General features: G+C 39.3%; 3 protein-coding genes and 1 long non-coding RNA gene across 14 annotated transcripts; 1 reads left to right on the forward strand and 3 right to left on the reverse strand.

Annotated features, from left to right (window-relative positions):
- Nucleotides 1-118: 118 nt before the first annotated feature.
- LOC117755325 lies at nt 119-3,065 on the forward strand. Of its 6 annotated transcripts, none has more exons than XM_034575020.1 (8): nt 119-526; nt 652-691; nt 935-1,030; nt 1,676-1,981; nt 2,426-2,449; nt 2,538-2,558; nt 2,648-2,675; nt 2,836-3,065. In XM_034575020.1, the coding sequence occupies exons 3-7, from the start codon at nt 949-951 to the stop codon at nt 2,671-2,673; spliced, it is 459 nt and encodes a 152-aa protein (XP_034430911.1). In that variant the 5' UTR covers nt 119-526; nt 652-691; nt 935-948; the 3' UTR covers nt 2,674-2,675; nt 2,836-3,065. The 6 variants fall into 6 exon arrangements, 5 of the variants coding, with proteins under 5 accessions (XP_034430911.1, XP_034430910.1, XP_034430906.1 ...); XM_034575019.1 differs by having other exon boundaries at nt 2,839-3,065; XR_004612579.1 differs by lacking the exon at nt 2,426-2,449 and having other exon boundaries at nt 2,839-3,065.
- On the reverse strand, nt 1,610-4,892 carry LOC117755327. The gene is made up of 3 exons (XR_004612580.1): nt 4,675-4,892; nt 3,232-3,236; nt 1,610-1,619 (listed from the first exon to the last, which is right to left on the reverse strand). It is a non-coding gene; the product is annotated as an uncharacterized LOC117755327 (long non-coding RNA).
- A 2,051-nt stretch (nt 4,893-6,943) lies between these two features.
- On the reverse strand, nt 6,944-25,921 carry LOC117755321 (nectin-4-like). 6 transcript variants are annotated; one of them, XM_034575008.1, is made up of 9 exons: nt 25,718-25,921; nt 23,952-24,290; nt 23,554-23,856; nt 22,209-22,305; nt 20,941-21,095; nt 19,987-20,095; nt 19,869-19,913; nt 7,212-7,259; nt 6,944-7,018 (listed from the first exon to the last, which is right to left on the reverse strand). In XM_034575008.1, exons 1-8 carry the CDS (start codon nt 25,782-25,784, stop codon nt 7,241-7,243), a joined length of 1,134 nt encoding a protein of 377 aa, XP_034430899.1. In that variant the 5' UTR covers nt 25,785-25,921; the 3' UTR covers nt 6,944-7,018; nt 7,212-7,240. The 6 variants fall into 6 exon arrangements, 4 of the variants coding, with proteins under 4 accessions (XP_034430899.1, XP_034430898.1, XP_034430901.1 ...); XR_004612578.1 differs by lacking the exons at nt 6,944-7,018; nt 7,212-7,259 and adding exons at nt 19,310-19,471; nt 19,504-19,609 and having other exon boundaries at nt 19,826-19,913; XM_034575007.1 differs by lacking the exon at nt 7,212-7,259 and having other exon boundaries at nt 19,826-19,913.
- On the reverse strand, nt 7,335-12,974 carry LOC117755323 (nectin-4-like). The gene is made up of 6 exons (XM_034575013.1): nt 12,794-12,974; nt 11,095-11,433; nt 10,697-10,999; nt 9,195-9,291; nt 8,239-8,393; nt 7,335-7,474 (listed from the first exon to the last, which is right to left on the reverse strand). Exons 1-6 carry the CDS (start codon nt 12,858-12,860, stop codon nt 7,350-7,352), a joined length of 1,086 nt encoding a protein of 361 aa, XP_034430904.1. The 5' UTR covers nt 12,861-12,974; the 3' UTR covers nt 7,335-7,349.
- Nucleotides 25,922-26,927: the final 1,006 nt, after the last annotated feature.

Consider the following 26,927-nt stretch of genomic DNA (forward strand, 5'->3'; position numbering starts at 1 on the left):
ACGGATACAGACATCGAAACTGGGTGTGTCCGTGTGCATGTGGGAATGTGACTCTTGATAACAGTGGAGCGACTGTTTGGCCACAACCACTTTAGCTAACCAAGCATGCCAGTAAGGATCCAATTTCACCCACCAGACCGGATGACTTCATAAAACAAGAATGCAAGAGGAGTTTCTGTTGTCTGACAGCAAACAGACTCCTTTCTGTTTTATTTGATATTGGCTGGAATCATAATATATCTCAATTTTAAAAGTTGGTTTGCATTTTCATGAAAAGAAAAGAAAATCATTTAATGTGACCTAAGGCCTCTCATAGTCCTGAAGTTGCAAGAATAAGATCAGCTTCATTTCTGCAGCCTTCAACACCGACAAAAAAAAAAAATGTAACCCCACTTTGCTCTGACGGCCAGCAAAGTTCAACATTGACTTCCTGTATGGAAACAATTCAACTGTGCTTATAGTGTGTGTGTTGTGGGGGGTCTGACCAGGTTTAGCAGACATCAGTCACACAGTCAAACACAAAGACGTGAGTTGAAGACTATTATTCTGGCACAAATATAATTCGAAATACATAAAAACAAATATGCCTTCATATTGCCTTGAAATTGAGCGTAATTGAAAACTAAATTGAAGCTGTAGTTTTGAGTTAAGGAAGAAGAAGGGGACCAAACTGCACAGAAAGTCACTGCCGGTAAGAAAGTGATATTTATCTCGAGGTGTCTGGTTGTGAAAGGGATGTGAACTTCTCTAAGTGTCATAGAGGTATTTTTATATATGATTGTTTCATTCTGATTCTATAACTTTGTTACAACCCTTTTTGTGTTGTACCTTTTTTTGTTTGTGCCTGACTCAGATATCGCTAAGTTGTGTTGACCAGACCACAGATTTGAACTGAGGTTTAATGTATACTTTCCCCCCCCCATTTCAAACCCAGATAACATTGTAGCGATGGATGATGTTTCTACATATTTGAGCATCAACAGAACATTGTTCCGGATATGTTGCATTTTCTGGATTGTCTCTCCTGCAGGTAAAATTAACTTACAACACAATTATCAGGATAATGAGTTAATGAGCTACAGGAATAGTTCAACATATTGGGAAAGATGCTTACACACTATTCTTTGACTATGAATGTCGTTTTTACACCTTGGTATTTGTAGGTACGTAGTTAGGTGGTTAGGTGTGAACCCAAAGCCAATATCACACAAATACATTTACCAAGCGTCTCATATTTACCTATATTTTCAAACCAACTTTTAAAACTGTAAATTGTATCACAGGCTTTTAATTCATTCTTAGGTTGTTCCATAGATTCATCCCTTTAATTAGAATACATTTATTTTTTTATATTAGTCCTAAATTAGGTTATGTATGTATTTCCACATATTTCTAAACAATAGGTGATGTATGGAACAGTATTTTGTAATAAAATACTAATAACTGGCGCTTGCTGTTGGATTTTGATACCTTTGGACAGGTCTAGTCTCGAGCCGAGATGAGCTACCTCACTTTTAGCAGTGGCTTCCTATTTCCAGAGCATGTAACAGCAGTATCGATCCTCTCTCGGCTAGAAACCAAACAGATACGTTTCCCAAAATGTCAAACTATTCCTTTAACTCTATACTGTGACAGAATGGTTCATGAAAATTAAATCTATTCATTTGAACGTCAGAGGGAAACGTCATCGCAAAAGTGGTGGGCAGCCAAGTGACCCTAGCCTGCAACACGTCAAACATCACGGTCCAACAGCTCACGTGGCAATTAAACAGTGTGACCCTGATCAGCTACAGGCCAGAGGACATGGCCCTGTTCACCAGTGAAGAAGCAACGAACCTGAAGATAAATATGCCTCTGTCGGGGACAGAACTGTACTCACTGGTGATAGACGGCGTCCAGAGGTCTCATGCAGGGAACTACAGCTGTGACATCGCCGCGCTCGAGGGAGTGCGGATACACGAGTGGGAGCTGGTAATTACAGGTTGGATACTCAGCCCTTAATTAAAGGACACACACACACACACACACACACACACACACACACACACACACACACACACACACACACACACACACACTTACTTAATTACTGCATTGACATCGACTTTATATCTGATACAACAAGAGTCTCTGAGGGATACAGTTCAAAACTCTATTCATTTAGGAGGCCTGAACAAAAACAATGCACTAGAAGAAAGTTTTCAGATGGGATTTTATAGTATAACTACACATAGAATGCTTGTGTCTGGCTGCATGGGGTACAAGACCACATGACACTACAGCACCCACCATTGCTTCCTTTATGAAACAGTTGCCTGACATGGACATACATGTAAAACTAAACTGTCTTTACACGACTGTGAGCCGAGTTTATTTTGCATGTTACACCGATTGTAAAATCAGCGAAACTGTATTTTTCTTCCAGAGAAAAAAGAAGGTGGAAAGTGGCGTAAGCAGATGCATGTAATTGCTGTGGCTACAACTGTTCTATGTGTGTGTTGCCTGATCTTTATATTTACTTTTACCATCCTGCGAAGAGTCAGTGACTGCCGTGCAGAGTAAGTGTCTTCGCTTGAAGCCTCTCTTGACACATGACCCGTAAAGATAAACTGCTTGAGCAAAAACCAAATGTGGCTCTCCTTTACAGAGATAACAGTGAGCCGGCTCCAGTAACGGTAAATAAAAAATTATCATCTCGTCATCCTTACATAATCTGAAGATTTTGTTTATTCTCTCACCTTGTATGTGATTATAAAACCATATCTCCCTGCAGAGCCTGCAAGTTGTGTTCGGCGTTGCCTTTTTGCTCTGTCATTGTTTAGTTTTTTTCGTTAACAGGAACAAACTGGGGATGTTTACGAGAATTGCTTGGAAATTAATGTTGATCGTCATCGCAGCTGTCAGCCTGCCCATTACAAGCCCAGAGCTCACCAGCGCTAAAAGTGCAGTCCAGTAAGTGAAGAGGGACGGAGACCGCAAGATCAGGAAGGAACCATGAAGTGTCAGGCCTCACATTATAAAAGAAAACCTGTCTTTCTTATTTTGTGTCGAATTTTAAACTGCTTTCTCAGGACATGCACTATATGTATTGAACAATTATACTTTTTCCTGAAAGCAGCATTGAATGTTTTTTTTCTTTTATTTCTGGCAACTTGCACCACATCACCTTCATCCGATAAATGTGTGGATTTGTCAGATCTCACAGTCATTGGATCTATTTTCTTACAATACAAATACTGACTAGAGCAAATTTAAACACAATAGTACACATGACAGAAACATGTTAACAGATACAGAGCAGCTGTAACAGGCCTTGTGTAAACTGTCATAGATGCATGAGATTATGAACTAAAAATAACCACAACCCACCTGAGAAAACCACAGTATTTGTCATTTGCTATGTTCCATCGGAGTAAATTTCAGTGATGCACGTGGCAGCAGTGTGGGTGGCACAGGAACTTAATCTATCTAAAGACTTTCAGTTGGGTTTATGTGCAATGATAAAATAGAATATGAAATGTAATTTATTTGATCTTGATTATGTTCAGTCATTAATAATTTGAAACAAATTGTTGTTAAAACGTATAAAGTATTGAACAGTAAGTGAAGTGTTCTTCTGCTGCAGGCAACACAAATGTGTACGACAGTACGAAGCTTACGGGTTGCTACTGATCTTCCTAGTCACACTGGACAAATCTATGGACATCCCTACATCCCTCTTTTGGTATAAATCATAGACTGTATATAAAGATGGACGACATGACTGTTGCCAAAAATTGAAGCCAAAGGTTAATGTTTCTGATAAGTTTAGTTTTAGATATTTGATATCATGACAGCTGACACTGACTTAAGATTGGTCAGCGGGACCTCACTACCGCGACTGTGCAGACTTTCGCTTCTTATTTATTCATTTCTTGATAGTGGGAGGACATGGAAACGGGTTTGTCCATCTTTATTTACAGCCTGTGGTATAAAAAGTCACTCTAAAGTTCAACAAAGTTGGTAACCTGAGCAATCCGAGTTACGCAACTCCACCAGTGTAGACAGGAAGAAACACCATTAACCATTTCAATGCACATAAGGTCATGTGAGTTCTGTATTCAGACAGACGTGAAGAAAATGTGGATTGGTGCGTAGCGACAGATGTGACAGGTGGTGGTGGTGATCAAAAACCCACTCCTCTACATCCACATCTTAAAAAACAAACTGATTCTAAATGCTATTTTTTCCTTTGGTGTCAGAACAGTGGCTATTCACCGGACTTAAATGCAGAGTTCCAACAAAGACTTTTTGTTTCCCAGAGACTGGCTTGTGACAGCTGCTATTTACATTTTCAAGCAGAGACAAAAACCTCTGCCCTTTACTGGGCTTTACTCGAGTTAGAAACCCTTAAACCATGAAATACTATGTGATACAGGGAAAACTATTTTCTTTAAGTAATATTCATCATCAAGGACGGTGGGTGTAGAATAAACACACTGTAAATCATTCCTTGTAATGCTTATCTCGCTTTTATTGAATACAAGTGCAAATAACAGTAATCCAAAGTGCATTAGTTAACAGGAGATATAACCTAAAAACAATGGTAAAGGTTTAAATGTTAAGGCACACAACAAGCAAAAAACATTTCAGCACTTCATTGAAAGGGTCTCTTCGATTCTTAAAAAAATGTACACAAACATAAACAGAGCCCACTATGCATTAATGTTTTCAGCCTTTAAAAAACAAAAAGATAGAAAAAATGACTTTGTTGATGAAAGAATACAAAAAATAGAAGCAGTAGTTTACCATCCCCCTCACTTTAAACTTACAGGACACATAAACATACGTTTGCATTAAAACATCATTCCAGCATGTTTACATCTGTCGTCCACACTAATACAGAGTTTTTGAGCATCGAAAACAAAAAGCTTTGGAAACGCTGTTGACCTTTTAGTTTAGTTTGAAAACACCAGTGCTGCACTGTAGTCTGGAGTATGAACAGGCAAAAACTAAGCTCTTTAGAAACGATGACACAATCACCCGCATTTGCCTCATGATTCTTTGCCGTCACAAATAGACTACCAGCAGTGAACGCAAAAGGTTGTCAACACTAAGTGTCAGTAACAGTTCCACCTCGTCGTTAAATAAATAATAAATGTTACTGTTCTCCATCGTTTTTTCTCGTTCGCAGTATTTTTTGTGACCAGGCAACAAACTGCAGCGCAAACAATCTGCTTCCTGTTTACACAGGCACGCACATGCCCAGTACGTGAATGGTCGTGTGACTCACTTTTCAGGTGGGTGAGTATAGATGAGGATTATTAAGGACGCAGAGCTAAAATGCTTGTGTGGACGGAGATCACTTTAGTTTCAAAACCAAGACGTATTAGTGTAGATGTAGTCATGAATAAAGATATAAAGCTTACATAAGTGAGAACGAATAAATATTCCAGCAATACTAAAAGAAGTAAAAAGAATAAAAAACATGACGACTAAAGACTAAATCTGAAACCAAAACTATTTAGAAATTCGAAAGCTCCCCAGATGATGAATCCTTTAATCTTAGTCTTTAATGATCCTCTGACCTACTGGTTTACCTGGATGAAAAGTAACAACCCACAGAACCCCCCAGAATAAACGTTTAACGAGTGAAAAATGGTGAAATGTCATAAATATAAATAATGATACTGATAACTATCAAATGCTAGCATGCCAACTTAAGATGGAGAACCGCTTCATATTTTGTTTGGCAAGAGAGGGAGAGGTTGTTCTGTACCCAGCTAACATGCGTTGGTGCATTTTGGAGCTGGTGTTGCATTTCTTTCTCAGATCATTCAGCAAAATTGTAAAAGACTTCATCTTATCCTTTTTTCTCTTCTTTGTAGTGATGTAACACAGAACATCACTGTTGACTTCAGTCTGACTTCAGTTGAGGTACTCGAACAAGCAACAGATTGATTGGAAACACATTGAAAGCTTGTTCAACACTGCCTTGTACTGACATATCAAAAATATCCAGTGAAACACATAACCACTTGAGGTAAGTACAAATACTCACTCAGCTTCAGTTGAGTTCTATTCAAGACAAGCGTAATTATTATAAACACAATTATTCTGTGACACACTCTTCTTTTTTATGTCTCTGGTTTTTACTTTTGTATTATTTTATTTTTGTTTGTTTTATAGCTTCAACTCGAAACTATATGTTTTTAAGTTTCCTCTTCAAATTTCTCACAAATCTTTGCAGTCAGTGTGTTTACATGCAGAACCAGGTTATAGTCAGTTTTCATATAGATTTGGGTTTTTGATGCCATATAAGCATATAACTCAGTTTCTAATCATATCAAAAAACGGTCAGGGGCACTCCAAAAAGCCTGTGGGACGCCGAGAGCGGCCGGGCGATATTTCGTGCCATGATGCCCCTAAAACTCTTCCACACGCACGAGACGCACGAGATGAGCCACGGACAAATTGTCGGCCGTGCGAGAGGTCTGGGACGCGTGGGTGGCGCGGCTACCGCACCTCTACAACCCGGGGCCCGAAGTGACCGTGGACGAGCAACTGGTTTTGTTCAGAGGTTAGTCTTTTTTTTCTTTAAGATTATTATTATGTTATGTTATGTTATATTATATTATCCCCCGCACGGAAGCGTCCATCGCGGTTGTGAAGGCTGTAAAACCCGCCGCCGCACAGAGAGCTCTTGACCACGACGACGACGCTCGACCCGAGCGTCCGGCCTCCTCCATAGCCCTAGCAGCAGCCCCGCTCGGGGCGAGTAAGAGGAAGAGATGTCAGATATGCCCCAGGAAAAAGGACTGTAAAACTCACACCGTGTGCCGCGGGTGTAACAAATACATCTGCAAGGGCTGCTCACTTGTCTATTGCCCTACGTGTGCGTCCTAATATGGGGTGGGCTATGTGAGGGGGCCAACAGCCGGGGGAAGCAGGGACAACACAAGGGTTATCTGATGCACCTGAGCTGTTGCACCAGTTCACTGGACGAACACGTGTGTAGCACAGGTGGATGTCATTCTCCCTAAGACACAAAATGTTAGAAAGAAAACATCATGAATCTCCAAAGTAACAGCTATAATACCCCTAATAACTGCATGAGAAAAAGGTTTATTATTAATTAATGTTTTAAATTAAATTTTGAGGGAAACTTAAGAGCCAAATAGTATTGCGGCAAATTAAATATGACACGTTTCTTCTATCTCTGCCTGTATTACCGTTTCTTCTGCTTCTCGACGGTCCTCATTCAAAGACGTATTGGCTCCGCCATCTCCCGATCTGTGGCCGCGGCTTCCCTAAACAATCAGACATCAGTTAATAGAAGATACAATAATTAGATATAAAATACAATATTACTAAACTTGGTACCTTGAAACTAAACATGGTAGTTTGTCATGTTTATAAACATGCCACACTGCTGCAGCTACGATGACAATGACGATCAGAAGAGCAAATAAGATCCAACAAACAATGCAGGATTCTGTAGGGAGAAAGAAACACAAGAAAGAAGAACACAGTTAGAGGAAATACTGATGAATACTGTCAGTTTATCTCCCTAAAACTTGTCACTGTGGTCAGTGATTGATGGGTACATGTCGAGCTCTGTAGTGCTTCAGTGTGCACTGCAACTTGGTGATGAAGTACAATGACACACACACAATTTACATTTCCAGATGTCCCCAAGCCCCAACATTCAAACGCCCACTAGCTTAGCCACTTCCGGTTGACTTTAAGGCTTAAAACATGGTGTAAATGACCTCATTTCAAGTCAAATTGGAATGTCAGGGCTTGCGGACACTTGGATGACAGCACAGGAGCAGTTTGGAGGCATTTTATGTTTTTTTCTGTTGTTTTATTACGTCTCAGTCACCAGTTACTTCAATTACATCAGATTCAGCTGCTACAAAGTTTACTTCTGAGACTCCAGAAGTGTTTTGTGGACTCAAACACTTCACCCACCTCTCCATTGGCTTAGTGGTGAGTAGATAATGAGTGAAGTTTCATTTTTGGGTGAACTATCCCTTGAAGAAAACCTTGACAGAAGGCGAATGAGAGGAATCCTGACCAAATACATGCAGCAGTCCTGATGTCCAACTCTATCATTAATTTAGGGGAGAAATAAATTTTGGGATTCCAATCGCTTTTTTTATTTTAATTAAGAGACACACACACGCAGACACACACTCAGAAAAGATGGCAACATTCATAACAGATTCAAACACAGAATGCAAAACTAGACCTCACCTGAAATCACAGATCTAAAGATGTAAACAATGCTTCTTCCATATGGGTTAAATGTGGTACACAGGTAGAGGCCATTCAGGTGAGGGCTCCTGGTCAGAAACTGCAGCGTTCCACCCTCTACTCTGACACCAGACTGAGGCCACGCTTGGTCAACTCTGAGGCAGAGAAAACAACAATGAGTATCAAACATGGAGCCAAGTGACGACTGCTGTAGAGACATAACATGTTTCACGCTGTAGAGATGTGCAACTAATCAGATGATAACTTTAGATTCTAGCTCTAGTCTCTAGAATTTCAAGTAGTTCATAAGTCATACTTACAAGTCTATAGGCCCTGTTCACACCTGGTATTAAAATGCATCCTGAATGTGTTTCCTGTGACTTGTGATTGGATCTCACTGTAGGAGCCATAAATAAGTTTAAAAAAAGATTTTTAGTATTATGTTGGTTATGATATAAGACGTAATGGATTTGTATTTTGGGAGTATTATTTGTTATTTGTTGTTTACTTGTGATCATATTAATTTGGAAGGAAATAGGTCATAAGGATAGGAGCGGGGGTTATAGTTTATATAAGCACCTGTGTAGGAGGGAGAGAGGGTGAGTGGGGACGCTGTATTTTTGGTTGACCGCTAAAACTTTGCAACCTGCTATTTTCCGTTAGTGGGCGTTTCAATAAGATGATCTTCTTTTTTTTAATAAAGGCAGTGATTTTTGGATCAGCGCGTCATTCAAATTATTTGTGAACACAAATGTCAGAGTGAGACGCTCCGCAGTTTCTACGGACTTCATCCAACACATTTAGAAATGATTCGTTGCAATTGTGATTATTCTCCTAACTTCAGTAACACAATATACAATTTAAACGCATCCAAATTCATATGATAAATGAAATAAATATATTTTTGTTGGGCTAAGACATTTTCCACTGAAATGGATTGATTCTAATTACTGTACCTGGTCCAGTTAAATTCTGCTTTGGGGTTGGCATCAGTCACACATTGAAATGAGTCTTCTTTGGGATTTTCAACAATTTTCACTTCCATAGGCGCAACTGCAAGAAACCAAAGGAGAACCAGCTGTGTTATGTCTTATATCAAAAAAATATTAAACACCACGTGTGGATCTCATCCCACTGTGCAGAGAGTTATCTTGTTTACTGTGGGCTTTTCATTTAAATGTTTCAAGGTCATTTTGGATCAGCAAACATGAAAAACTGTTTTTTTAAGGTTGCAACTTGGCACAGCTCAGTGTTAGTCTTTACAGAGGTCCATTGTGTCATTCATGATCTTGCTAAACCATGATAACTCACTGATTATACTGTTGTGGGACAAATAAAGGATTAGCTTAGCTTCCTAACTGTTGTTAAACTGTTCAAAAATCCTTTGGGTGCTGCAATTGATACATACAAAAGGTTTTCATTAAAAACATTTTTAAAGCTTGTATTTCTCATGTCTGTCCACGTTTAAAGTGAATCAGCTGCTTTTAAAAGAATGCTGTTGTCTGAGATTTAAGTACAGACTGCTGCTTCTCACACAGAGAAAGTAAATCAGGGTCAAATCACCTCGGACTGCAAGGCCATGGACTTTATGCGACTTCTGAACTCTTTGGATTTTACTCAACATTAGGCTGTTCCAACTCGGCCACAAATTAGATTTAGTGATATTTTTGTTAACAAGATTGTTGATACTAACCTGTCAGATCACTATTGTTTGTTTTTTGATGTGACCATAGATGGTACAAGAACAAAATGGTACCCAATGCCTCATTAGGAGACGCTATCTAAGTTCATCATCAGCTGCCGAGTTCTGTACTCTGTACTTAAGCACTTCCAAAAGCTCTCTCTAAGGATTTTAAATCAATCCATGAAAAAGTTAATCATATTAACTCGGCAGTGTGGCACCAGAGACAACCAAAAAGAAATCATAGACGAAACTAATGTCATGGGAAAATGACAGAATTTGTCTGCTAAAGAGGGAATGCTGTAGAGCGGAGAGAATGTGGAGAAAGAGCAAACAATCGACACAATAATTGTTACACTAATGCGTCATGGGTAAAATGATGAAGGGATTATATTTTATATCCAAATATCAAAAAGTCAACTTCACTGCGAGATCATAATGAAAAAAAAATTTTCCTGGCCATTATTCAACACAATAAGTCAAGAACAGCAGGGACATATTGAGACTGTACTACTGAGGCAAACACCAACAAGTTTGTAATTATGATTTTAAAACAGGCAACAGTGTTTACCAATGGGGTGCAAGGTGTCCTGTAATCCGCAGCACAGATTCAACCACCTTCAACATGAGAGCAGCGCTTGAAAACACCTTTGAGTGTGCAGGGCCTTTAATATAATTAACCATTAGGAAAACCGTAATCTTTCAAAAAGAATTGTTGTTGTGAATGAGAAATAAGCCTCATCAGAAACTGAGGTAGAGGAGTGTTTGTATACTCACAGTAAACTTGTATAGTAAAGGGCATCTCTGTCTCTTTCGACAGGGCTGGACTGGTGACGACACACTGGACCACCTGTTGGTTGATTCCCATGGTAGGTACTCCAAACAGGTAGCTGACTGTGGTAGTCATACCATCGTCATGATGCGTGGAGTTGGCTGTTGCCCTCAAGTTTTCTGCTAAGCTACCTGTGAGCCACCTCACGTTTGCCGGAGGCTTGGAACCAGCAGCCGTGCAGGTGGCAATGCAAACTTCTTTATCAGCCAAAGTAGGAAGGTTATCCTTCACACGTATGACAGGAGGCACTAAAAGAGTTATCAGACACAAAAGGTTAACATGCCCAAGAAGGGAATCTTCTCTCATTCACACAAAAGATTTTTTAACCAAATTTAAATTTTACCGAGCACATCCAGATGTATATATGTGTTGTGACTTCCACTGGGGAACAAAGTGAAGATGCAAGTGTAGATGCCTTCATCCAGCAATGAGACATTGGATATCTGAAAAGATCCATGAAGCTCATTGAAGTTCCCAATAAACTTAATTCGATCATCGCGTCCATTGACATACTCTGGTCCATTTGTTTTCAGAACTGTCAAGAAATAATTATTTGTTTTAACTCTGGTCGTCCTCTGCCATGAAATCTGGGTGAGGGTCTCTGTGGTGTCAACAAGTTGGCAGGGGAATGTAACTGTACGTCCTTGCACCACAGTCTGGTTTCCTCCAATCACCTGGAGAGCTGTAAAAGGCATAAAACCTATCAGACTATTTGAAAGCACAAACAGAGGTAAAAAGCCACATGCAAGAAATCCTAAAACATTTGATTGGACTATCTGGCAGCCCGGCTTTGTTTCTTACACCTGCGCTACGTGGCAGCTAACAGGTAGCTTGTTATCGTGTGTTTCTGGTTGAATCGTTCTAAAGCAACTGAACTGGTTTGTTCTCTTCATTCTCTTTACTGATTGAGTGAATTCAATTCAAATATATTGGCTGTGAAAACCCAGGGGCAGGGATTATTATTATTATTAGGCACTGTGAGTTGTTAAATAGTAGTCACCATGCATTTAGTATATGCCTGGTGACTGGTGTGTGTTCGACTTCATGTGTCTCTGTGCAGTGTTGACATAACGTGATGCATGCTGGTCTTAACACAAAACGGTTACAGTTTTTCTCCTCCAGCTGCAGCACTTGGAAACCCCCTGTTACCAAACCACTCCCCCTGATTGGCTGAAAGCTTCAACGACACTCCCTTAAGATTCATTATCAGCAGCTGCTAATCTCCAAAGAGGATGTGGTGCCTATTTGACTTCCTTCTGACACTTATTCTTTACAGATGGCCACTAACCGTTACCATTTCAGGTTTCTATAATTGTATTTGTCATGTGCAAGTTAGCACAGGAGCAACAGTACAATGAAGGTGTTGGACGAGAAGAAACAGGTCAGCTCAGCAGAGCAATAAGTGAAATAAAAGCAAAGTAGAAAGAGCTTAATATTTAAATAAAAAGTCAAATACAGTACTAAAAACTATATACACTCCAAGATGCCATGTAACATTTGATTATGCAAATGTGGTGACAACTATAAACTGCACCTTTATTAATTATCTGTACCCTTATTGATCCTTAATATACAAATATAATGAATATAAATCTCATCATCAGAACGAAACACAAATAAATTCCATCATTAGAAGTAAATATAATTATGATACAAATATAATTATGATCATTCGAAGTAAATACAGATATCATACAAATATAAATATGATCATCAGAGCTAAATACGATGTGGAAAGCACTCGACTTATATAAGATTTTCTCCACGATTATTATATTATTTCACCGTTTCTATTTTCAATAAAAAATAATTTTGTCTTTACTTCCTGTGAGTAACCGTCTTTTCTCAGGACGTGTGATTCTTACAGAAAACTTTACCTGTGTGCCTGTTAATATTATTATTCTGTCAACTAACTCCCCTTATTATTATTATTATTATTATTATTAGCTTAACTAGCCTATTATCATGACGTGTCTTCCTGGAGCCTCCAGTGTGGTCCCCTCTCTCCTCATGCAAAATATTAAAGAGGAGGAGCATCTTACCGTTTGTCTGTGTGTTCGCGTTCAGGAGGAACAATAACATGAGCCACATGTTGTTGAGTTCCTCCATTTATCCATTCATTTCTGAGCTCGATGATACAGAAGACCGACGGGGAGAGAAGACGATGCTTGGAGGTTCATAAAACTCCCATTGATGTTGTTTACTTTGCTCCACTTCTCCCCCCCCCCCCCCTCCCGTCTTCTTCTTCTTCTTCTTCTTTCCGGCAGACTAGGCACTATTTCGTGCATTACTGCCACCTAACGGTAGGGAATCATCACTGCTGTTTATGCGATATAAATTTGTAATTTTAAGGAAGTGCAAGACTTCCCCAGCTCTCTCCTTCTTGTACATCCCATCAGCAAGCAGTGTTTTTACAGAGAAAGTTTCAGTACCCAGTTTGCCTAATCCTATAAAAAGCTCCCTCCTTTCTTTGGCATAGAGTGGAAAATACATCAGAATATGTTGGACAGACTCCAGGACTCCACAGTTGTCACAGTTTCCATCTCTGTGTTTTCCAATAAGCACCAACCCACTTGCTAGTCCACAATGCCCGAGCCTTAACCTTGTCAATTTGATTTAATCTATTCGAGGCATGGATATGTTATTGACAGGTTTAACTGATGCTTGGATGTTATATAGCTTTCTTCCTCTGATGTCTCCATCCCACCCTTGCTGCCATATCTGATTCAGCCTCTCACTGATGATGTGACGACACTCCATCCTTCAAGTTGCACTTGAACATCCACTGTATTTCTGCCCAAACTTGCCTTTCTGCCCCAACATGTGCTGGCACCCATAACAAACCCACGCTGCTTCCCTGCCTCTCCAATTTAGAGACCATCATTAAAATCTCCCCAACTATATCTGGCCTAGCTCTGTTTCCCTCTCCCAGTACCAATGCCACTAGGGCAGATAAGGAATCTGTGCACAGTACAATGTCATCCCAGCCTCCATCTTCCACCCACCACAGCCTCCACAATAAAGCAATTCACTCTGCAGTGAATATTGAAATCCCATCTGGTAGTCTTCTACTCTGACAGATTTGAACATGGGGGATGTATGAACCAAATCCCACTCTATTGCTTTCTGGATCCCTTGAACCATCAGTGTAAATATTAAGATAGTTTCTCCATCTGTTCTTAAGATGTCTGCCTACATGTTCTGCCAGATCTCCTATTTCACCTTTCTGCAATGATTCTTTAATTGACAGATCCACATCAGCTTCTGCCCACAGCCATGGAGGGACAGGTGGCCAGCATACAGAGGGCCCTCCTCAATTCCACTTAATCCAAAATCCTCTATATATTTTCTTATAGAATAAGATACAATTACCCCTATTAATCCTACTACTACCTTCTATAAATTCCCAGCATTCGGTGAGCAAAGAGATTGATGGAAGAGCTGTTCCAAATCCTTTTAATTTGATCCAATAATTTATGGCTAATTTTGCATGTCGCAGCCTCAGTGGAGCCTCCCCTGCTTCCTCCAGCAGTGCAGAGACCGGCGTTGACCGGATTGCTCCTATACACAGTCTCAAAGCCTGAAGAACATCCAACTTTGCCAGAGTAGATTTTGCTGCTGAACCATACGCCAAGCACCCATAATCAAAATGTGCTCTGATCATAACCCTATAGATCATCAGCATTACATGTCTGTCTGCCCCCCAGAAGCACCCAGTCAAGCACCTCATACTTTTTATAACTTTCTCACACTTAATAATTATTTTCCCCACATGTTCTCTATATGTCAGTTTTTCATCCAACCATACACCTACAAACTTAAAGACCTTGACTCTTTCAAGGGGTTCTCCATCCGATTTGAGTCCCTGGCTATCTACATTCTTTTTCCTGCCAAAAATCACATGTTTTGTCTTTGATACAGAATATCTGAAACCCCACTTATCAGCCCGAGCCTGCACCTTATCCATAGCACCCTGCATCTGTTTCAACAAATATCGAACATTGCGACCTCTCTCCCATATGGCTCCGTCATCCGCATACAGGGATCTACCAAATCCATCTCCCCCTTTTTTACTATTAGTTGCACGGGAGCAGTAGTAGAAGTCCTGCATCTTGATTGGGAAAAAAATCACACATATTTAGGGGACTAATAATTACGAATGTGTGCAATTTACTCAAAATACAGATGTCCAGTAGTAAAGTAGTAGAAGTAAAATAAAGTAGGAAATCTAAACACAATGTCCGTTCAGTATTAAACCAACCAACCCTATAAGCAGCACAAATAACGTTCACTTGAACTTTTATAGAAATACCTGGACATAAAAAACCTAGATGACAGGACGTCCCTGGAGGTAATGACCCTTTAAATGAATTATCTGTGATTGAGCTTTACAGTCAAATCAGTCTTAGTTCCCAGAGCTGGTAACTGCTCTACAACTGAACAGATCCATCCATAATTATTTAGTTTCATCAGAATCTAAAGTTAAAAGCTGTAACTCACCTGTGGAGGCAAACAGCTGCAGTGATGCCAAAGAGGAGCAACACAACTCCAGGTAGAATTACTGTATGTATATAAAATACCACAAGAGGACTTCTGCAAGAAAAGAAAGTGTATTTATGCAGGTAGCAGGACAGTGTGAACCTTGACTTGCACTACGCCCGGTGCCCTGCTTACCTGGAGGTGTCCCAGCCAAGAACTTAATACATGCAGCAGTCCTGATGTCCAACTTTATTATTATTTTAGGGGAGAAATACATTTTTGGATTCCAATCACTTTTTAAAAAAAAGAGACACACACACAGAAAAGATGGCAACATTCATAACAGATTCAAACACAGAAATCACAGATCTAAAGATGTAAACAATGCTTCTTCCATAAAATGTAAAAAGAATAAAAAACATGACGACTAAAGACTAAATCTGAAACCAAAGTTATTTAGAAATTCGAACGCTCCCCAGATCCTTTAATCTTAGTCTTTAATGATCCTCTGACCTACTGGTTTGCCTGGATGAAAAGTAACAACCCACAGAACCCCCCAGAATAAACGTTTAACTAGTGAAAAATGTTGAAATGTCATCTCTGAAATAATGATACTGATAACTATCGAATGCTAGCATGCCAACTTAAGATGGAGAACACCTTCATATTTTGTTTGGCAAGAGAGGGAGAGGTTGTTCTGTACCCAGCTAACATGTGTTGGTGCATTTCGGAGCTGGTGTTGCATTTCTTTCTCAGATCATTCAGCAAAATTGTAAAAGACTTCAGCTTATCCTTTTTTCTCTTCTTTGTAGTGATGTAACACAGAACATCACTGTTGACTTCAGTCTGACTTCAGTTGAGGAACTCGAACAAGCAACAGATTGATTGGAAACATATTGAAAGCTTGTTCAACACTGCCTTGTACTGACATATCAAAAATATATCCAGTGAAACACATGACCACTTGAGGTAAGTACAAATACTCACTCAGCTTCAGTTGAGTTCTATTCAAGACAAGCGTAATTATTATAAACAATTATTCTGTGACAGACTCTTATTTTTTCTGTCTCTGGTTTTTACTTTTGTATTATTTTATTTATGTATAATTATATGTTTGTTTTATAGTTTCAACTCGAAACTTGTGTATTTATTACTTTTATAACTCTGTTTTTAAGTTTCCTCTTCAAATTTCCCACAAATCTTTGCAGTCAGTTTGTTTACATGCAGAACCAGGTTATAGTCAGTTTTCATATACATTTTGGATTTTGAAACTGAGTTAAGCATATAACTCAGTTTCTTATCATATCAGACTAAAAAAAAGTATATAACTACAGTGTACGTATAGAAATTCAATATTCAATTGCTGCTTCCTCAGATTTTTTTGTTTAGTTTGCATTTTACACCTATTGTAAAATCAGCGAAACTGTATTTTTCTTCCAGAGAAAAAAGAAGGTGGAAAGTGGCGTAAGCACATGCATGCAATTGCTGTGGCTACAACTGTTATGCTACAACTATGTGTGTGTTGCCTGATCTTTCTATTTACTTTTACCATCCTGCGAAGAGTCAGCGATGCAGACTGTACAGACTCTCGCTCCAAATGTGCAAGATGGCAGGGCTTGTATATGCAAGATTTCTTCTTATTTATTCATTTCTTGATAGTGGGAGGACATGGAAACGCATTTGTCCATCTTTATTTACAGCCTGTGGTATAAAAAGTCACTCTAAAGTTCAACAAAGTTGGTAACCTGAGCAATCCGAGTTACGCAACTCCACCAGTGTAGACAGGAAGAAACACCATTAACCATTTCAATGCACATAAGGTCATGTGAGTTCTGTATTCAGACAGACGTGAAGAAAATGTGAATTGGTGCGTAGCGACAGATGTGACAGGTGGTGGTGGTGATCAAAAACCCACTCTTCTACATCCACAGCTTAAAAAACAAACTGACTCTAAATGCTATTTTTTCCTTTGGTGTCAGAACAGTGGCTATTCACCGGACTTAAATGCAGAGTTCCAACAAAGACTTTTTGTTTCCCAGAGACTGGCTTGTGACAGCTGCTATTTATATTTTCAAAACAGAGCCAAAAACCTCTGCCCTTTACTGGGCTTTACTCGAGTTAGCAACCCTTAATCCATGAAATACTATGTGATACAGGGAAAACTATTTTCTTTAAGTAATATTCACCATCAAGGACGGTGGGTGTAGAGTAAACACACTGTAAATCATTCCTTGTAATGCTTATCTCGCTTTTATTGGAATACAAGCGCAAATAACAGTAATCCAAACTAGTGCATGAGTTAACAGGAGATATAACCTAAAAACAAGTGTAAAGGTTTAAATGTTAAGGCACACAACAAGCAAAAAACATTTCAGCACTTCAACTTTTCAGTCTCTTCGATTCTTAAAAAAATGTACACAAACATAAACAGAGCCCACTATGCATTAATGTTTTCAGCCTTTAAAAAGCAAAAAGATAGAAAAAATTACTTCATTGATGAAAGAATACAAAAAATAGAAGCAGTAGTTTACCATCCCCCTCACTTTAAACTTACAGGACACATAAACATACGTTTGCATTAAAACATCATTCCAGCATGTTTACATCTGTCGTCCACACTAATACAGAGTTTTTGAGCATCTAAAACAAAAAGCTTTGGAAACGCTGTTGACCTTTTAGTTTAGTTTGAAAACACCAGGGCTGCATTGTAGTCTGGAGTATGAACAGGCAAAAACTAAGCTCTTTAGAAACGATGACACAATCACCCGCATTTGCCTCATGATTCTTTGCAGTCACAAATCGACAACCAGCAGTGAACGCAAAAGGTTGTCAACACTAAGTGTCAGTAACAGTTCCACCTCGTCGTTAAATAAATAATAAATGTTACAGTTCTCCATCGTTTTTTCTCGTTCGCAGTTTTTTTGTGACCAGGCAACAATCTGCAGCGCAAACAATCTGCTTCCTGTTTACACAGGCACGCACATGCCCAGTACGTGAATGGTCGTGTGACTCACTTCAGGTGGGTGAGTATAGATGAGGATTATTAAGGACGCAGAGCTAAAATGCTTGTGTGGACGGAGATCATTTTAGTTTCAAAACCAAGACGTATTAGTGTAGATGTAGTCATGAATAAAGATATAAAGCTTACATAAGTGAGAACGAATAAATATTCCAGCAATACTAAAAGAAGTAAAAAGAATAAAAAACATGACGATTAAAGACTAAATCTGAAACCAAAACTATTTAGAAATTCGAAAGCTGCCCAGATGATGAGTCCTTTAATCTTAGTGTTTAATGATCCTCTGACCTACTGGTTTACCTGGATGAAAAGTAACAACCCACAGAACCCCCCAGAATAAACGTTTAACTCGTGAAAAATGGTGAAATGTCATAAATATAAATAATGATACTGATAACTATCAAATGCTAGCATGCCAACTTAAGATGGAGAACACCTTCATATTTTATTTGGCAAGAGAGGGAGAGGTTGTTCTGTACCCAGCTAACATGCGTTGGTGCATTTTGGAGCTGGTGTTGCATTTCTTTCTCAGATCATTCAGCAAAATTGTAAAAGACTTCAGCTTATCCTTTTTTCTCTTCTTTGTAGAGATGTAACACAGAACGTCACTGTTGACTTCAGTCTGACTTCAGTTGAGGAACTCGAACAAGCAACAGATTGATTGGAAACACATTGAAAGCTTGTTCAACACTGCCTTGTACTGACATATCAAAAATATCCAGTGAAACACATAACCACTTGAGGTAAGTACAAATACTCACTCAGCTTCAGTTGCCTTCTATTCAAGACAAGCATAATTATTATAAACACAATTATTCTGTGACACACTCTTTTATGTCTCTGGTTTTTACTTTTGTATTATTTTATTTTCGTTTGTTTTATAGCTTCAACTCGAAACTTGTGTATTTATTACTTTCATCACTATAAGTTTCCTCTTCAAATTTCTCACAAATCTTTGCAGTCAGTTTGTTTACATGCAGAACCAGGTTATAGTCAGTTTTCATATAGATTTGGGTTTTTGATGCTTCTCTTTGAAGTTTCTAATCATATAAAAAAACCGGTCAAGGAAAAAATAAACGACATAACTACAGTGTACGTATAGAAATTCAACATTCAATTGTGGCTTCCTCTGATTTTTTTGCGTAACTTGGTTCCGTGTGTATATGTTAACGTGCTGCATGATCCTCTACAAACCACTGGCACTCCAAAAAGGTTTTGTGAACACTTCACCCACCCCTCCATCGAGTGAGTGAATTCCTATTTTTGGGTCAAATATCCCTTTAACTGATGCACAACACCTGAGCTGTTTCACCAGTTCACTGGACGAACACGTGTGTAGCACAGGTGGATGTCATTCTCCCTAAGACACAAAATGTTAGAAAGAAAACATCATGAATTTCCAAAGCAACGGCTATAATGAAGTGTACTGTTATCATAAAATACCCCTAATAACTGCATGAGAAAAAGCTTTATGATTAATTAATGTTTTAAATTTACATTTGAGGGAAACTTACGAGCCAAACAGTATTGCAGCAAATTAAATATGACATGTTTCTTCTATCTCTGCCTGTATTACCGTTTCTTCTGCTTCTCAATGGTCCTCATTCAAAGACGTATCGTCGGCATTCATCACCTCCGTCTCCCTACGTGTGACCGGGACTCCCCTAAACAATCAAACATCAGTTAATAGAAGATACAATAATTAGATATCAAATTCAGTATTACTAAACTTGGTACCTTGAACCTAAACATGGTAGTTTGTCAGATTTATAAACATGCCACACTGCTGCAGCTACGATAAGGACGACCAGAAGAGCAAATAAGATCCAACAAACAATGCAGGATTCTGTACGGAGAAAGAAACACAAGAAAGAAGAACACAGTTAGAGGAAATACTGATGAATACTGTCAGTTTATCTCCCTAAAACTTGTCACTGTGGTCAGTGATTGATGGGTACATGTCGAGCTCTGTAGTGCTTCAGTGTGCACTGCAACTTGGTGATGAAGTACAATGACACACACACACAATTTACATTTCCAGGTGTCCCCAAGCCCCAACATTCAAATTCGACTCGAAACGAGGTCATTTACATCGTGGTTTAGGCCTAAATGTCAGCTGATATCTTTCTATGAGGTGCATTCACGGACCGTCGGACGTGCTAACGCCCACTAGCTTAGCCACTTCCGGTGGATTTCAAGGCTTAAAACATGGTGTAAATGACCTCATTTCAAGTCGAATTTGAATGTCGGGGCTTGCGGACACTTGGATGACAGCACACGAGCAGTTTGGAGGCATTTTATGTTTTTTTCTATTGTTTTATTACGTCTCAGTCCCCAGTTACTTCAATTGCATCAGATTCGGCTGCTACAAAGTTTACTTCTGAGACTCCAGAAGTGTTTTGTGGACTCAAACACTTCACCCACCTCTCCATTGGCTTAGTGGTGAGTAGATAATGAGTGAAGTTTCATTTTTGGGTGAACTATCCCTTGAAGAAAACCTTGACAGAAGGCGAATGAGAGGAATCCTGACTAAATACATGCAGCAGTCCTGATGTCCAACTCTATCATTAATTTAGGGAAGAAATACATTTTGGGATTACATCGCTTTTTATTTTAATTAAGAGACACACACGCAGACACACACTCAGATTCATAACATATTCAAACACAGAATGCAAAACTAGACCTCACCTGAAATCACAGATCTAAAGATGTAAACAATGCTTCTTCCATATGGGTTAAATGTGGTACACAGGTAGAGGCCATTCAGGTGAGGGCTCCTGGTCAGAAACTGCAGCGTTCCACCCTCTACTCTGACACCAGACTGAGGCCACGCTTGGTCAACTCTGAGGCAGAGAAAACAACAATGAGTATCAAACATGGAGCCAAGTGACGACTGCTGTAGAGACATAACATGCTTCATGCTGTAGAGATGTGCAACTAATCAGATGATAAGTTTAGATTCTAGCTGTCTCTAGAATTTCAAGTAGTTCATAAGTCATACTTACAAGTCTATAGGCCCTGTTCACACCTGGTATTAAAATGCATCCTGAATGTGTTTCCTGTGACTTGTGATTGGATGTCACTGTAGGAGCCATAAATAAGTTAAAAAAAAGATATTTTTAGTATTATGTTGCTTATGATATAAGATGTAATGGATTTGTATTTTGGGAGTATTATTTGGATTATTTGTTATTTGTTGTTTACTTGTGATCATATTAATTTGGAAGGAAATAGGTCATAAGGATAGGGGCGGGGGTTATAGTTTATATAAGCACCTGTGTAGGAGGGAGAGAGGGTGAGTGGGGACGCTGTATTTTTTTGTTGACCGCTAAAACTTTGCAACCTGCTATTTTCCGTTAGTGGGCGTTTCAATAAGATGATCTTCTTTTTATTTAATAAAAAGGTAGTGATTTTTGGATCAGATCGTCATTCAAATTATTAGGCCCTACCTCAGCCTCTCAGTGACACGTTTGTTTTCCCAAAGTCGCTACACTCACGTATTCACTCTGTATGCAAATAATATGTAATTTCTGTCCGTGAAGTCAAATGATATTTAACCCAGTGTGACTATAAGTGCGTGTGTCAGTAAGGCTGCTTTCAGACATGCACTGGACTCCGCAGATCATGTGTGAACACAAATGTCAGAGTGAGACACTCCGCAGTTTCTACGGACTTCATCCAACACATCCACAAGATTGTTGTTGTTCTGGGTTTGTACCCTCATGGTTGAATGCACTTATTGTAAGTCGCTTTGGATAAAAGCGTCAGCTAAATGAAATGTAATGTAATAGTAATAACCTTTAGAAATGATTCGTTGCAATTGTGATTATTCTCCTAACTTCAGTAACACAATATACAATTCAAACGCATCCAAATTCATATCATAAATGAAATAAATATATTCTTGTTGGGCTAAGACCTTTTCCACTGAAATGGATGGATTCTAATTACTGTACCTGGTCCAGTCAAATTCTGCTTTGGGGTTGGCATCAGTCACACATTGAAATGAGTCTTCTTTGGGATTTGCACCAATTTTCACTTCCATAGGCGCAACTGCAAGAAACCGAAGGTTAAACACCACGTGTGGTTCTCATCCCACTGTGCACAGGGTTATCTTGTTTACTGTGGGCTTTTCGTTTCAATGTTTCAAGGTCATTTTGGATCAGCAAACTTGAAAAATAAAGGATTAGCTTAGCTTCCTAACTGTTGTTAAACTGTTCAAAAATCCTTTGGGTGCTGCAATTGATACATACAAAAGGTTTTCATTAAAAACATTTTTAAAGCTTGTATTTCTCATGTCTGTCCACGTTTAAAGTGAAACAGCTGCTTTTAAAAGAATGCTGTTGTCTGAGATTTCAGTACAGACTGCTGCTTCTCACACAGAAAGTAAATCAGGGTCAAATCACCTCGGACTGCAAGGCCATGGACTTTATGCGACTTCTGAACTCTTTGGATTTTACTCAACATTAGGCTGTTCCAACTCGGCCACAAATTAGATTTAGTGATATTTTTGTTAACAAGATTGTTGATACTAACCTGTCAGATCACTATTGTTTGTTTTTTGATGTGACCATAGATGGTACAAGAACAAAATGGTACCCAATGCCTCATTAGGAGACGCTATCTAAGTTCATCATCAGCTGCCGAGTTCTGTACTCTGTACTTAAGCACTTCCAAAAGCTCTCTCTAAGGATTTTAAATCAATCCATGAAAAAGTTAATCATATTAACTCGGCAGTGTGGCACCAGAGACAACCAAAAAGAAATCATAGACGAAACTAATGTCATGGGAAAATGACAGAATTTGTCTGCTAAAGAGGGAATGCTGTAGAGCGGAGAGAATGTGGAGAAAGAGCAAACAATCGACACAATAATTGTTACACTAATGCGTCATGGGTAAAATGATGAAGGGATTATATTTTATATCCAAATATCAAAAAGTCAACTTCACTGCGAGATCATAATGAAAAAAAAAATTTCCTGGCCATTATTCAACACAATAAGTCAAGAACAGCAGGGACATATTGAGACTGTACTACTGAGGCAAACACCAACAAGTTTGTAATTATGATTTTAAAACAGGCAACAGTGTTTACCAATGGGGTGCAAGGTGTCCTGTAATCCGCAGCACAGATTCAACCACCTTCAACATGAGAGCAGCGCTTTAAAACACCTTTGAGTGTGCAGGGCCTTTAATATAATTAACCATTAGGAAAACTGTAATCTTTCAAAAAGAATTGTTGTTGTGAATGAGAAATAAGCCTCATCAGAAACTGAGGTAGAGGAGTGTTTGTATACTCACAGTAAACTTGTATAGTAAAGGGCATCTCTGTCTCTTTCGACAGGGCTGGACTGGTGACGACACACTGGACCACCTGTTGGTTGATTCCCATGGTAGGTACTCCAAACAGGTAGCTGACTGTGGTAGTCATACCATTGTCATGATGCGTGGAGTTGGCTGTTGCCCTCAAGTTTTCTGCTAAGCTACCTGTGAGCCACCTCACGTTTGCCGGAGGCTTGGAACCAGCAGCCGTGCAGGTGGCAATGCAAACTTCTTTATCAGCCAAAGTAGGAAGGTTATCCTTCACACGTATGACAGGAGGCACTAAAAGAGTTATCAGACACAAAAGGTTAACATGCCCAAGAAGGGAATCTTCTCTCATTCACACAAAAGATTTTTTAACCAAATTTAAATTTTACCGAGCACATCCAGATGTATATATGTGTTGTGACTTCCACTGGGGAACAAAGTGAAGATGCAAGTGTAGATGCCTTCATCCAGCAATGAGACATTGGATATCTGAAAAGATCCATTAAGCTCATTGAAGTTCCCAATAAACTGAATTCGATCATCGCGTCCATTGACATACTCTGGTCCATTTGTTTTCAGAACCGTCAAGAAATAATTATTTCTTTTAACTCTGGTCGTCCTCTGCCAAGAAATCTGGGTGAGGGTCTCTGTGGTGTCAACAAGTTTGCAGGTGAATGTAACTGTACGTCCTTGCACCACAGTCTGGTTTCCTCCAATCACCTGGAGAGCTGTAAAAGGCATAAAACCTATCAGACTATTTGAAAGCACAAACAGAGGTAAAAAGCCACATGCAAGAAATCCTAAAACATTTGATTGGACTATCTGGCAGCCCGGCTTTGTTTCTTACACCTGCGCTACGTGGTAGCTAACAGGTGGCTTGTTATCGTGTGTTTCTGGTTGAATCGTTCTAAAGCAACTGAACTGGTTTGTTCTCTTCATCCTCTTTACTGATTGAGTGAATTCAAATTCCCTGCCCCTGGCTGTGAAAACCCAGGGGCAGGGATTATTATTATTATTATTATTATTATTATTATTATTATTATTAGGCATTGTGAGTTGTTAAATAGTAGTCACCATGCGTTTAGTATATGCCTGGTGACTGGTGCGTGTTTGACTTCATGTGTCTCTGTGCAGTGTTGACATAACGTGATGCATGCTGGTCTTAACACAAAGCGGTTACAGTTTTTCACCTGCAGCTGCAGCACTTGGAAACCTGCTGTTACCAAACGACTCACCCTGATTGGCTGAAAGCTTCAACGACACTCTTTTAAGATTAATTATCAGCAGCTGCTAATCTCCAAAGAGGATGTGGTGCCTATTTGACTTCCTTCTGACACTTATTCTTTACAGATGGCCACTAACCGTTACCATTTCAGGTTTCTATAATTGTATTTGTCATGTGCAAGTTAGCACAGGAGCAACAGTACAATGAAGGTGTTGGACGAGAAGAAACAGGTCAGCTCAGCAGAGCAATAAGTGAAATAAAAGCAAAGTAGAAAGAGCTTAATATTTAAATAAAAAGTCAAATACAGTACTAAAAACTATATACACTCCAAGATACAATGTAACATTTGATTATGCAAATGTAGTGACAACTATAAACTGTACCTTTATTAATTATCTGTACCCTTATTGAGCCTTAATATACAAATATAATGAATATAAATCTCATCATCAGAACGAAACACAAATAAATTCCATCATTAGAAGTAAATATAATTATGATACAAATATAATTATGATCATTCGAAGTAAATACAGATATCATACAAATATAAATATGATCATCAGAGCTAAATACAATGTGGAAAGCACTCGACTTATATAAGATTTTCTCCACGATTATTATGTTATTTCACCGTTTCTATTTTCAATAAAAATGAATTTATTTGTCGTTACTTCCTGTGAGTAACCGTCTTTTCTCAGGACGTGTGATTCTTACAGAAAACTTTACCTCTGTGCCTGTTAATATTATTATTCTGTCAACTAACTCCCCTTATTATAAGTATTATTTTTATTATTAGCTTAACTAGCCTATTATCATGACGTGTTTTCATGGAGCCTCCTTTGTCCTCTCTCCTCATGCTCCCTGCTTCAGTACACGTTATCAAAGGCGACTGAACGGACAGAATATTAAAGAGGAGGAGCATCTTACCGTTTGTCTCTGTGTTCGCGTTCAGGAGGAACAATAACATGAGCCACATGTTGTTGAGTTCCTCCATTTATCCATTCATTTCTGAGCTCGATGATACAGAAGACCGACGGGGAGAGAAGACGATGATTCCGGTTCAGAAAACTCCCATTAATTTGGTTTACTTTGCTCCACTTCTGCTTTTTTCCCCCCCCAAGTCATCTTCGTCTTATTTCCGGCAGACTAGGAACTATTTCGTGCATTACTGCCACCTAACGGTAGGGAATCATCACTGCAGTTTATGCGATATAAATTTGTAATTTTAAGGAAGTGCAAGACTTCCCCAGCTCTCTCCTTCTTGTACATCCCATCACCAAGCAGTGTTTTTACAGAGAAAGTTTCAGTACCCAGTTTGCCTAATCCTATAAAAAGCTCCCTCCTTTCTTTGGCATAGAGTGGAAAATACATCAGAATATGTTGGACAGACTCCAGGACTCCACAGTTGTCACAGTTTCCATCTCTGTGTTTTCCCACAAGCACCAACCCACTTGCTAGTCCACAATGCCCGAGCCTTAACCTCGTCGATTTGATTTCATCTATTCGAGGCATGGATATGTTATTGACAGGTTTAACTGATGCTTGGATGTTATATAGCTTTCTTCCTCTGATGTCTCCATCCCGACCTTGCTGCCATATCTGATTCAGCCTCTCCCTGATGATGCTACGACACTCCATCCTTCAAGTTGCACTTGCACATCCACTGTATTTCTGCCCAAACTTGCCTTTGCTGCCCTTTCCGCCACCTCATTGCCCTCAACCCCAACATGTGCTGGCACCCATAACAAACCCACGCTGCTTCCCTGCCTCTCCAATTTAGAGACCATCATTAAAATCTCCCCAACTATATCTGGCCTAGCTCTGTTTCCCTCTCCCCCACCAATGCCACTAGGGCAGATAAGGAATCTGTGCACAGTACAATGTCATCCCAGCCTCCATCTTCCACCCACCACAGCCTCCACAATAAAGCAATTCACTCTGCAGTGAATATTGAAATCCCATCTGGTAGTCTTCTACTCTGACAGATTTGAACATGAGGGATGTATGAACCAAATCCCACTCTATTGCTTTCTGGATCTTTATCTTGATGATGTTCTCCTTTACACTTGACATCTATTGCACTTCTGTCCGTCCTGGGAGAGGGATCCCTCACATGTGGCTCTCTCTGAGGTTTCTA

The sequence above is a fragment of the Hippoglossus hippoglossus genome, chromosome 21 (assembly GCF_009819705.1).
Source record: "Hippoglossus hippoglossus isolate fHipHip1 chromosome 21, fHipHip1.pri, whole genome shotgun sequence".
Lineage (NCBI taxonomy): Eukaryota > Metazoa > Chordata > Actinopteri > Pleuronectiformes > Pleuronectidae > Hippoglossus > Hippoglossus hippoglossus.

Excerpts from the sequence above, each read along its gene's own strand:
- LOC117755325 (XM_034575015.1), top strand. The coding sequence starts at position 949 with ATGGATGATGTTTCTACATATTTGAGCATCAACAGAACATTGTTCCGG. Across the intron at positions 1,031-1,675 it reads CTGGATTGTCTCTCCTGCAG|AGGGAAACGTCATCGCAAAA; the intron begins GTAAAATTAACT and ends TTTGAACGTCAG. Across the intron at positions 2,559-2,647 it reads GTCAGTGACTGCCGTGCAGA|AGATAACAGTGAGCCGGCTC; the intron begins GTAAGTGTCTTC and ends TCTCCTTTACAG.
- LOC117755323 (XM_034575013.1), bottom strand. The coding sequence starts at position 12,860 with ATGGAGGAACTCAACAACATGTGGCTCATGTTATTGTTCCTCCTGAAC. Across the intron at positions 11,000-11,094 it reads TATACATCTGGATGTGCTCG|TGCCTCCTGTCATACGTGTG; the intron begins GTAAAATTTAAA and ends TAACTCTTTTAG. Across the intron at positions 9,292-10,696 it reads CTTTACTATACAAGTTTACT|TTGCGCCTATGGAAGTGAAA; the intron begins GTGAGTATACAA and ends GGTTTCTTGCAG.
- LOC117755321 (XM_034575007.1), bottom strand. The coding sequence starts at position 25,784 with ATGGAGGAACTCAACAACATGTGGCTCATGTTATTGTTCCTCCTGAAC. Across the intron at positions 23,857-23,951 it reads TATACATCTGGATGTGCTCG|TGCCTCCTGTCATACGTGTG; the intron begins GTAAAATTTAAA and ends TAACTCTTTTAG. Across the intron at positions 20,096-20,940 it reads CTTTAGATCTGTGATTTCAG|AATCCTGCATTGTTTGTTGG; the intron begins GTGAGGTCTAGT and ends TTCTCCGTACAG.